General features: G+C 42.8%; 1 protein-coding gene across 1 annotated transcript in view; it reads left to right on the forward strand.

Moving 5' to 3' along the window:
• SPPL3 (signal peptide peptidase like 3) overlaps positions 1-1,419 on the forward strand; it is a 131,622-nt gene extending 130,203 nt beyond the window's left edge. Inside the window, exon 11 of the mRNA XM_014593647.3 lies at positions 35-1,419. Coding sequence (XP_014449133.1) covers positions 35-106 — 72 coding nt within the window. The 3' untranslated portion in view covers positions 107-1,419. The remainder of the gene's footprint in view (positions 1-34) is intronic.
• The last annotated feature ends 10,179 nt before the right edge of the window (positions 1,420-11,598 follow it).

Genomic DNA, 11,598 nt, shown 5'->3' on the forward strand with positions numbered 1-11,598 from the left:
GAATTAATTTGCTTTCTTGCCTCCTGTTCCAAAGGGCGATCTTCGTCGCATGTGGTCTGAACCCTTCCACTCCAAGACCAGCAGCTCCCGTTTCCTGGAAGTATGATGCAGCAGATAGAAAGTGACTGGAACTTCTGCCTTGGTCCTTTTCTCAACTTGAGCATTTATTGTCACCTAAAGTTGGACTGGTGCTGGGAAAGGTGCCAGTTTATGGAACTTGTATGAATGGACTTTATATTAAAAAAGGAAAAAGCAAAGGTTTTGGAGCTCTATTTGATTCCTCTTATCCCTGCAGATGGGACCCTTTGTGTGACTGCAGCCACCTCCCTTTGCTCCTTCCCCTCTTACAGATCAGCGCCAGACTGTTACCTTTGCAAGAGAGGAGACAAACTTTTAAACTGAAAACGATCTGAAGTTGTTCAGAAACTCGAGAACACTAAAAGGAAAAAATAGTTAAGCAAACTGAAGCTTCTTCAGAGAACCCTCGTGTACATTGGGACCAGTTTCCTGTTGGACTTCAGTTTTGAAGAGAACTGAGACAGAAGCTCTTCTGTCACTATATGGGTTTTTTGTTTTGTTTTTTGGGTTTTTTGATTTATTAAATATTTCCTGTGGTGTGAGGTGACTTATTAAATCCACAGACATTGAGTGACTTCTTGCAGTATACATATAAGAATTTGTTGTAACAAGTTACATTTCCACCCAGATGTCATGTTGCAGTGAACAAGGGCACGATTTTTATACATATATATATACACGCATATAGATATATATATGAATAAATAAAAAGGAAAAACCTGCTAAGATCATGCTACGTAGCAGACAGGGGCTTGCTGTAATTTTTAGCATGTAGAGCAGTTTAATATGGCTTTCTTGTATATGAACCTACAATAAGCAACTGTTTTCTCCCTTCTACAATTGAACCTGCAGTTAAAAAACAGTGTAGTATTTGTACCAATTGTACTCATGGACTCTAGGAGGTTATTTGATTTTGATCAATGTAGCAGACTAAGGAAGAAAAAATGTTTAAGCCCCTTTCCTTACCCCTTTCTTTCTTTTTTTCTTTTCTTTTCTTCTCTCTCTCTGTCTCTCTCTAATACAAACGTCTCACTTGCAGGTTTTTAATAGTTTTCTTGACCCCCAGTGCATGTATTATAGCAGCAATTGTCTTTGTGCTTTCTGATCATAGTAATGTACTACTTGTAAATACATTTTTTCTATTTTCTATTTTTTTTGTATTTTTTGCACTTTGTTTCATTAGTGTGCTGTATTTTTCCAAGCCCTGGCTCCTTAAAAAAAAAAAAAAAAGAAAGAGAGAAAAAAACAAACCCTGTCCTTTGCTGTTGTGATTGGTCAAAGTTTGTGTGTTGACTGCTTTGTACCTAGGAGTCTGTTAAAATGTGAATTTTTCTAACCAAACAGTTCTGGTTATGTTATTTGACTGACTGAAAGAGTAATTACTTCTAAGGTCCCTAGAATTTGCACCTCATGCCAACATTAAAGTGTTTTGATGAAACAATTTTGGGGCATGCACGTGTGAGCTTGTGGCTCCTGCTACTTGACACATGGATTTGGGGGGCTATACTGGTTGATATGAAGGGGAGAAGCATTATTTAAAAACAATATCTGATTTCCTTCTAGCCACTATAAGTAGTGATGTCATCCTGTTTGATAACAGGATCTCACTGTGAAGATGAGGAAATTTCTGCACAAGTCATGGTAAGTCATTCAACAAGCACTTGTTACGTGTTTTGCATGGGTATTATTTCTCTACAACTGTTTTCTTGTTTGGCTCTTCCCTCATCCTAGAAAATTAATTATATTGAAATTAAACAAACTCAAGTCCCAGATTCTCCTCCCTGCTGCATACCTGGATGCTTTTAAGAGGTAGCTAATTCTGTGCTGTCAGCTGCTTCTAGTTTGACTTCTGTCTTGGTACAGATGGAACATGGTTATGGAATGGCAGATCTCATCTTCCTGCCTTTAAAATAAGGGTTTGAAGCTGAGCTAGTGCTACAGACTGGATAATAAGCACCTTCTTTTTTGACTCAAATATGCAGAAGGGTGGGCAGTTTTGTGTAAATTGTCACAGGGCTGGAAACATCTGTGTAAACAGCCTGTGATGATCATTTCTGGAATGAAGCAGAATCCTAATGTCATATTCAGAGAGCCATATTAACTCAAGAGCAGCCTAGAGATTTGGAATTTATAGCTTAAAACGAGACAAGCTTTAAATCTCTTTAATAAAAGTAAATTGGAAAATGAGAGCAAGGGCTTCAGAGCAAGTGACACTGAACCATAAACCTGAGAGTATACCTCCTGCAGCAGCATGTGCCCTTCAGTCTATCATAGCTGTGGCTAGTATCTCTGCTGAAAAATGCTTTGAAGAAAACTTAGAGCAGGGATATTTTCTGTTTGTAAAATAAGTTTCCCTGGATTGAATGAACTACTTTTTTCTAATGTACACAGACATGGTTCAGACCACTGACAAGATTGTCAGAAGCAGCTTCACTCATAGCCCATTCCAATCTTCCATATACAGAAAATTGTGGAATTTTTCCATTACCAAGACAGAGATCTTTTTAAAAGGATTGTATGACAGCTGCAGAGACCTTGCAGTGAGCTCAAAGTAGGGTTTATTCCAGGTTAGGCAATGTTGCTTTCCTTCTTTGGTAAATCATCAGGAATCTGCAGTGGAGCCCTTGCAGATACCTGAGCGATGCAGTAGACTTGAGATCATGACAGTCCTCCAAAGTGTTGATAGCCATGCTTTTAAAAATACAAGAAAATAAATAAATACTTAAGCAAACACTTAATATCTAGCTCTGGCAGAAACCAGCATGTCTCAGGATATTTTGAATTAAAAAGAAATGCCACAGATTTCCTTTCTTCCTCACCCGAACAGTTGTAAGGAGGGGAAGAGTTGTCTGGCTCTGACATGGCATTTGGGTTTCCAAGCAAAGAAGCTGACTGATAACTTCAACACACAACAAAGACTCAGCAACACGAGGGAAGGAGTGTCTCCCTGACAACTGCTTTTGAAGGAGCTGCATTTCACTCGGAAACCTGATATTGGGGTAGAAGAGTAGTTTTTTCCTACAAGACTTCTTTTGTCTGGGAATAGCTCTGCTGAATTTCTTTGACTAGAAATCTGTATGCAACAGTGAAAGCAGGTTTGACTGGCAACTGCTTGGAGGAGAGGACTTCTGCTCCAAATCAAACCTTGCAGAGCCACACATTTGTTCCAGATGGATAGCCCCAGTTCAAAATGCACGTACAAACAGGTTATTAACGTTTTACTTTTTTCACCTCCCTCCAAAAGCAGTTGGGTCTTATGAGCTCTGCTAGAAGATGAGGACAAGAGACAGCTTATCATATCATTGGTGGTATGGGCTTGCTTCTGTTTGGTCCTGCCAAAAAGTAGCCAGCGCAGTTTCCAAACCATTGGACTTCTAAGAATTGTCTTATTCCTACTCTTGATTAACCAGTGCTGGAGTGTGAATTCACTGGATCTTTAGCCTTGTGTATGAACTCACTGAGATGTTTGACTGGATTAAGATGACACTGAAGAATGGATGTGGTTAGTCACTAGCAATACCTTTTAAGACTTTAAGAACATTTAATAGGACTGAAAAGACTGGAGGATGGGTTTCCCTAATGCTTATGACTCTGTGCTGATACAATCCAACATCTGCATCTAATAGAAACTTTTCCTGTAATTGGCCATTGCCCAACATGCTCCTCGCTCCATCCTCTTAAGCCTGAGAGGATATTTGCTTTGCACTGTAAATTTGTCTTCTCAGATGCAGCATTTGTTCTGAATACTTCTGTTGGAATGAATGCACTGTGCAATCCCATTCTCAAAAACCTGTGTATTTCCTTAGGGGGAACAGGTACCCAGGTTTGCCCATCAAAACAATGATGTTCCAGAGTATTTGTTTGGTAAGCTGTTACACACATCAGAGCCTTTTTTTGATTAGCCTTTTTTTTTTTGTACTCCAGAGTTTGATTTTTAAATTTTTTTTTTTAATGAAACACCTTGTGGTTAAAATCTTAGGCCAGTTTGTTGCAATTTCTTAGTTGGTCTAATGAAAGGTATAATCTCTGAAACGAGTTGTAGAGTGTTGCATGAAGAAACGAAGGCACTTTAGCCTTGTATTGAAAAGTAAGTTTGATCATTAGCAGGATATTGTCAGCCTTGTGGGCTTTGGGATACTGAATTCTTTGTCATCTCCAGGTAAAACTTCTTGTTCAGAACAAGTCTGTGGGATTGTCACCTGTAAGTATTCTTGTAACTCCTGCTGTTGTACAGAAATGTATGTTTGTTCTGCTTCTACCTGTTGTTGACATCGACATTGGCTTTTGCAACGTGCCCTGGTGATTTGTTGCTGAATACTGGTTGGTCATTCATGTGGACAGGGAAAGAAGCATTTTTTAACTTCTTCAATAGCTTTGTGGAGGGAAGAATGGGGTGATCAGATCCAAGAGCACTTTTTTGTTTAGACCGGGAATTGTAGAGGGAATAAACCTCAGAGTGAGGTAGCAGGAGGGGCCTAAGTGCTGCCTCCCAGCACCATACCACTGTCCTATCTTTCCATGTAACTTGCTCGAGACTTACCATGCTGCTTCTGCAAGTTACAACCTGATGCAAAACCCATTGAATCAGTAGAAATTAGATGGATGTCTGTTGATTTAAATGGGCTCTGGACTGGGCCAGTTATCCTAAGCTTAGCAAAAATTGAGTGGCATAATATCATTGGTGTATCTTACTGTTGTTCCATGCATTATACCCATGACCTCTTAATTTATCATCTGGAACATAACTGTATAAAGTAGGATAACTCCCTGGAAGTGTAATCAAGGAACTGCTGCTTCATTGAATCAAAAGGTTGCATTATTATTGCAGATTCTCCACACAGTTATTTTTTGCTTTGAAATGCTGACTTTTATTTGCACATAAGAAAGAAACTAAACAAGAGCCAAACAACACAAGAGTATTGTTGTTATTCCCATCGATAGTGTAATCATTCTCACTAGCCAGTCAGAATCAGTAACTAGCACTTTTCCTGTGGTTTGGGCTGTTTGAGGAAGATTACAACTACAACCCAGTTTTTAAACACGTCTCATGTTACTGAAACTATATCCATGTGTCAGCTAAAATAACCAAGCTCCCTAACCAAGAACGCTATAAACAGCTGCTGAAGTCTATAACATGTAGGCAATGTTGTGTTTCAGACCAATTAAGTTCTTAGACTATTCGGAGTAAGCCGAGGTCCATAGAGCAGGGCTGTAAAAGGCATTACACTGACATGTTTATCCTGTTTCTTGGGCCAGGGCTCATCGAATGTGCTGAGCCAGGCACAGGAAATGGGGACTTGTATACAACGTTCAGTTCAGCAAAACACATAATGTGGATCCTGCTCACTTGGCTCTGCAGACTTCTGGAGGAGATCTTAGTTCCTCCATTCTGGGGTTACGTGGCAAATCTGTCTTTATTATCCTGCTGCTCTCAAAATCCATTTGTATTTGAGACCTGTACAAAGTGACTGTAGTAGAACCAGCTCCCTGGGGCTAACTGTGCTTCAGAGGGTGCATGCAGCAGCACAGTAACTGCTCTGTCAGACAAACCCTGTGATACATGTGGCCCAGACCCCTCAACTCCTGATGGGTAGCCCAGATTTTTACCTGTCACTGCTAAGTTTTTCCAGCACTTCTCCATCTGAATTTAATCCGTCTCTCAAGTGCACTTGGCTTCCTCAGCCCCCCTCTGGTCTTTAATTCTGTAGTTAAAATGGAAGGTGCTTCTGTGCATTTTTTCAGGAATAGCCTAATGAAGATGCAGTTTTTGTTACTGGAGAAAATTCAGAAGGGTGGCTTTGGCAATGACAAGTGCGAGGCAACTAGAAATAGTCCAGATCCTCAGCTTGATTGTTGTTTTTTTTCCTTCCTGGCATTTTGAGCTTACTTCCAGGAAAGCCCATACAAGTGCTCTTTGTTACGCTCAGGAGAGGCCCTAAAAAGGCTGGTAAATAGACACTGAACAAGGATTAGTTCAGCATTCTAGAAAAACTCTCGTCATCTTCCCTTCTCTTCGGCTAAGCCCTGTCTGTACTGTGGCCTGTCTAACCTGCTTCTGACTTCACATGGCGAAGAGATGCAGTTATAATTGCAGTGCTGCTGCTTCTAATTTTTAGCATCTGTTGTACTGAAATGGCCTCCTCTGTGGAGGCCGAGTACTGCTGAGAGCAAGCAGCAAAAACTGACCTGAAAAGTTATGTTTTCAGCCAGCTTGCAGAAGTATATCCGACTCCATGTGGCAGCCTCTGCTAGGAGCTCAATGCACAAGGATTGGTTATGCTGCTGCTGGACCTTGGACAGATTCACTGAAATGTAATTGCTCTGGATACAAAACAACTTTACTCACAGAGATGACAGCATCTGTTCTAGGCTGTCAGGCTTAATAGCAGCAGCCTCTCTTCTGTGGCAACTGTGGGCCAGCCAGACCCTTCTGGGTTTATAGTAAAAACAGACCCTGTGTCCCACTTCCTTGTGCTACCAACCCTCCTCTCAGCAGTTCCTTTTGTCCTTGGCTCTTTGATCTAGCAGACTGTTGGCATCTCAGGCTGAGCATCAGACTAGTCTGCAAGCTGCTTTGGCTTCTCTGAATTTCCAGAGGTTATCCAGGGTCTAAGAGGTCCTACTGTCATGTTTCCCCTCTTTTGTGTTTTTTTTAATTCAATTAAATGTATCAGCTGGTTGATTGCATGGATCTCTTATGTGGAATCCACAGCTGAAATGCACTAATCAGTAAGAGACAAGCTTATTTTGTAGCAAAAACACTGCTGATTGGAGCTTGTTCCTAGCAGAGTTCCCTACAAAAGGTCACTGGTGTATGGTGGGACAAGCACCTACCAAAACTGGTAATGAATCTGAATTTGGTTGTGTGCTAATTGCTTTGTGATGCTTTTTGGGAAATGGCCTTGAACTGGAACATTTCTCATTCATGGCTCACCTGGAAGGCCGTTCCTCCTTGTCCTGACAGATTTTTGGGGTTCCATAAACACCTGCAGCTTATTTGAAGACACTGCAGTCATTCACCTGAAGTGGCATCACAGAACAGTCTCTAATGCTGTGCTTTCCAGCCTTATTGAGTCTGAGTGAACCAAAAACAGGAAGACTCTATATTAGGTTGTACTCCCACAGGCCCCCGCTTGTACAAAAACGATCAATTGGGATGTTCCAGGTACAACGAGCTTTAAGCAGTTAAGAGCCTGGTTTTTAAACTCTCTTAAATAATGCTCTGTTTAAATGTGTTTCCAACTGCTTGGACAGACAGCATGGGGGGCATGGACAGCATTCAAACTATTAGAAATGCAAGTTGGCCATTTCGCCACCATACTGGTCAGTCAAGTGTTGTTGAACAAATTCCTATGAGCTCTGGTTATATACTGTTTTCAAACTCAGTTACCAAGACAGGTAAGAAGTTCGTGCCGTAGAGATCAGGGGAGCAGCATGGCACTGGGTGCTGCAGTAGAGACAGCTGTGCATATTGTAAATTTAACTGGTTTTCTTTTTTCTCCAAGTGATGCCCAACTCTCCTATCAACTTCCCAGAGATGTTTCATTAGCACTTTGTTCTCCTTGCACCCAGGGACAAGCATCTGTGAAAATACAGCCCTTCCTTGCATCTGTGCTACTGGCTGGCAGACTGCTTTCAGGTGTGCTGAGAGAAGGAAACAGAATCGTCCAACAAGGCAGTGCCTGCGAACTGTTGAATCACCTGAGCTGCTTTGTGATCTCTTCCTCTGTATACAGTAAAATGTCTAATGGGCCAGAGGTTTACTGAGTCATTAGCAGCCTGCTACTGCAGGAGTGTTCCCTATTGCCCATCTCTTGATCTTCAGTTCAATCTAGCTGGAAATCACACTGAGGACTTCTTTTAATCACTTCCTGGTAAAGGCTTGTCCAATAGCTGTTTGGGTCAGAAGTTTTTGAGCCCGTTTACAATTTGTTGTGCGGAGTAATGAGAGGGCACTTTGTGCAGGGGGGAGCAAATGACTGTGCTGGTAGTTAAGGGTCTCCCCTTATTGAGAAGGGGAAGACCTGGGTTCCTGTCCCTGCCACAACAGGAGGGGTTGAGGGGGCCCACTTCAGCTGGATGTGCTGTTAAGAGGTTCTGTAAAGGTTCAAATTCCCTCACTCAAAAGAAAAACTTGAACCTAGATCTCCCACTGAGCAATGGGGTAAAAATTATGTGCTTTTCATATAAGGTAGAAGGCAGGGCTTTTGTAAGGAACCACCTCCTTTGTCAGGTGCTACAAATAGACCAGCAAGGAGCAGGGTTCTACACAGAAAGCATTATTACCCCTCTCTCTTCATAAGGCTGTTAGACATGGTATGAGGCCACCTCCCAAGTAAAATAGGTAGTGCATAGTTCTGCTTAAAGAAGATGGATCTCTCTCCTCCCATCTTTTCTGTTCTTGATCTGTCTTCACTGCTCAGTTAACTGCAACTGGTAGTTAGGTAATGGATCTCATTCACTTCCTACCTACATGTGAAGCCTCCTCTCTTGCAAGTTTAGTGATGTTTTCATGGCATGTCCTCTTTGCAGTGAGGCTACAAGCTAAATGATGGAAGTGCTGAAGGTCCTTCTGTGCTTTCACACACAATTCACATACTTCTGGGAGGAGACTCATTCTTTCCAGGTCTTTTTCAGTGAATTGTGGCTCAGATAGTATGACCCAAGGAACATTGGGATAGACCCCTGGGTGTTGTAGTGTCACTGGGTGTGGGGGTGTGCAGCCACTAGCAAGGGCACTCCAACCCAGGCATGGCTCTGCCCTGTAGCTCTTTGCATGCAACTGGGTTAGTCTGCAGTAAAAGTCTCTGTAAGTGAAATAGGAAAGGCCTGAGTTTGGTGGTTTGTTTGTTAGAGTAAGGAATACTTCTACATTAGGTGTGATGAACCAGAATGCCTTGGCTCTGCTTTTGCCTGTGTTGAGTTCAGCTAAACTCAGGTGAATAGAGACCACTGCTAGGCTTGTGTGTGCGCTTTTCCAAAAAACCACGGGAGAGTTATGGTGCAAAATCTCCCAGTTGAAGGCTTCAAATGGGCAGGTCCCTGCATGTAGTCACAGAGGATGAGGGCAAAGTTTCAGCCATGTTTCCTCACTGAGGTTAAAGGACTCCCTTAAATGTTCCAAGGAGTTCTCCAAGTACATGCGAGGCCAGAACACAGCCATTGCCGTCCTGCCCAGCTCTCCGGGCCCTACAACAAGAAAGGCTCCGAGAGTTCTCCTCACTCTTCTGGTCTCCCTGGTTGCTCCCCTCGTTCCCAGTGCTCTGCCTAGGACCTCATTTCCTGTTCACTTCTAGTTTCATGGGGCAAAAAGCCAAGCCCTGTAAAACAGAATGGAAAGTGTGGCTTTGCCTTTCTTCCCCCGCCCCCCAGCATAATCTGTCCATGACCCGATTTCCCCTTTTCTGGGCCCCAGCTTTTGGGATTTGGTTCAGCTCAAACAGACAAATACAAACGTGACTTCACCCTTAAGCAGCGCTTTTCTGCAAAAGGCCTGGCCCTGCCTACATGTATTGCAGGCAGATTTGTGCTCCTGGGGGAAAGGTGGTTTTCTCAAAATACCCTTCCTCATGTTGCAAAACTTGTTTGTGCTTTGCTCATGCAGCAGCTTTTTTGGTTGCAAACTGTAAGGAGCAGGCTGGGACATAGCTAATTCAATCCAACAGCAGAGGGAACGGAGGTGTGGTGGCAGCTTGCTCCTGTCAGCTCCTTGCCTTGGGTGCTGTGACAGGCTTTGAGTGCAATTGTCATCTTTCACATACCCCTGAGCATGTTCAGTTGGCCAGCTTACTGCTTGGAATAGCAGTGTTGTAAGAGTTTAAGATGCACTGATCCCAGGGCCTAACTATGATTGCAATTAGGGAATTTACTGCAATTTATCCACCATCATCTCTTCCCATTCTTCGTAAGATTTTTGCTTTAGGTAGCGAGAGGGAAGCGTGGGTGGAATATTTTAAGTATTCATTGTCTCAAGCATGTTTATGGCCTGAGTGACTGGAGAGCCTGTACTACATGGTAGGTTAGTAAGGAAGCTGTGGGCTGGGTGCAGCACACCGATAGCTAAAGCTTAGGTAATTTGACTGGACTGCTTTGCAGCACCCAGTGGTGGAGGAACAGGTAGTTGCTCAAATAGCAACTACAGCCAAATCCTTAAGCTGTAACATCTGATGTCAGCTAGGGTGAGGCCTGTTCTGATGCCATCTTTGGTAACCTCTCAGAAGGAGCGGGATAGCAATAATGAGCACATGCTAATGATGAGTATTATGATCAAGCCACTGGTGACTAAGAGTGTAAGGCATCGTGCCCTCCCAATGGCATCAGCAGTAATGCATGTTAGACCTCCCTGCTGGTATTTGCTTTTGCCTACAGAGACCCAAGTGACAAGAGCTGAGAACTTTGACCTTGCACTGCTTTATTCTGCATTAGAAATGGTAAGCAAGGAGCTGCAACTGTTTAGGGAATGCTCTCAGGGTAACAGCTAGCCCCAGCACCATGCAGTTGTTTCAGAATTGCTATATTGCAATGGGATCTTTGGCTCTTAGAGGAGGCTGTATTCCAGTTTATTTGTCACATTTGAATGGCAGGCAGTAACTTGAGCAGTGGTATCTGCATGAATCTGAAGTCAGACAGGAGGTATGGCAGGATGACACCTTAGGGAAAAACTAGTTCAGAGAGGCAGGAGCTTTTACAGGCAACAACCTACTTTGTCAGATGCTAAGAAACTTTGTCATTGCCTTGGACAAAGTAGGTTGTTGCCTGTAGAAGCTCCTGCCTCTCTGAACTAGTTAATTTTAAGGTGCTGCCCTTTCTGGAAGGCAATAACATATGAGCATGTAGGACTTAAGCACATCCTGTCAGCATCATGGGCACCTTGGCTTGTAACAGCAAACTTAAGAAAAAAAGATCGTTGTTTCAGTGACTGGTGTTTCATATGACCACAGTGAGCTGGTAAAGTCTGAACTTCTTAAAACTCTTTGTGAATCATTTGGAAGAGGGTGGGGAGCTGAGCTGTATGGTGAAGTATGGATGATACTAAATTTGTCAGTGTTGAACACAAGGCCTGTGAGGAGCCTCGAGAGGTTAGAAATGCAGACAGGAACCAAAATAAATCTATTTTGGAAGACAGCCAGCAATGATTCTGGAGGAAAACACCCTGAAGAGGAAACTTGGATGGGAGAGGGGAACTTGTGGGAGTGCTGGAAGGAAACGAACTGGGAGGAGAATGGAGAGTAAATCACTGTGGGGTTCAAAGCAAGTCAGTATCAAATAGTGGGACGACTACATCCTTTCGGTGACTTCATCTGCAATACTTTGTCCAGTTCAGGGCACTTCAGTGCCAGAGGTCAGCGAGAAATGTGGGTCCTAGAACTTGAAACATTTTCCCATGTGCTTGTAAGCTTGGGTTGGGGTGATTTAATTTTACTTGTTGTTCCTGCCCCCTTTCTCTCTAAATTCCAGGTTAGAGGAAACTGGTCAGCTGCACACAGTAAGTTTGACTCTGTGACATCCTTTATGATATGA

The sequence above is a fragment of the Alligator mississippiensis genome, chromosome 10 (genome assembly GCF_030867095.1).
Source record: "Alligator mississippiensis isolate rAllMis1 chromosome 10, rAllMis1, whole genome shotgun sequence".
NCBI lineage: Eukaryota > Metazoa > Chordata > Crocodylia > Alligatoridae > Alligator > Alligator mississippiensis.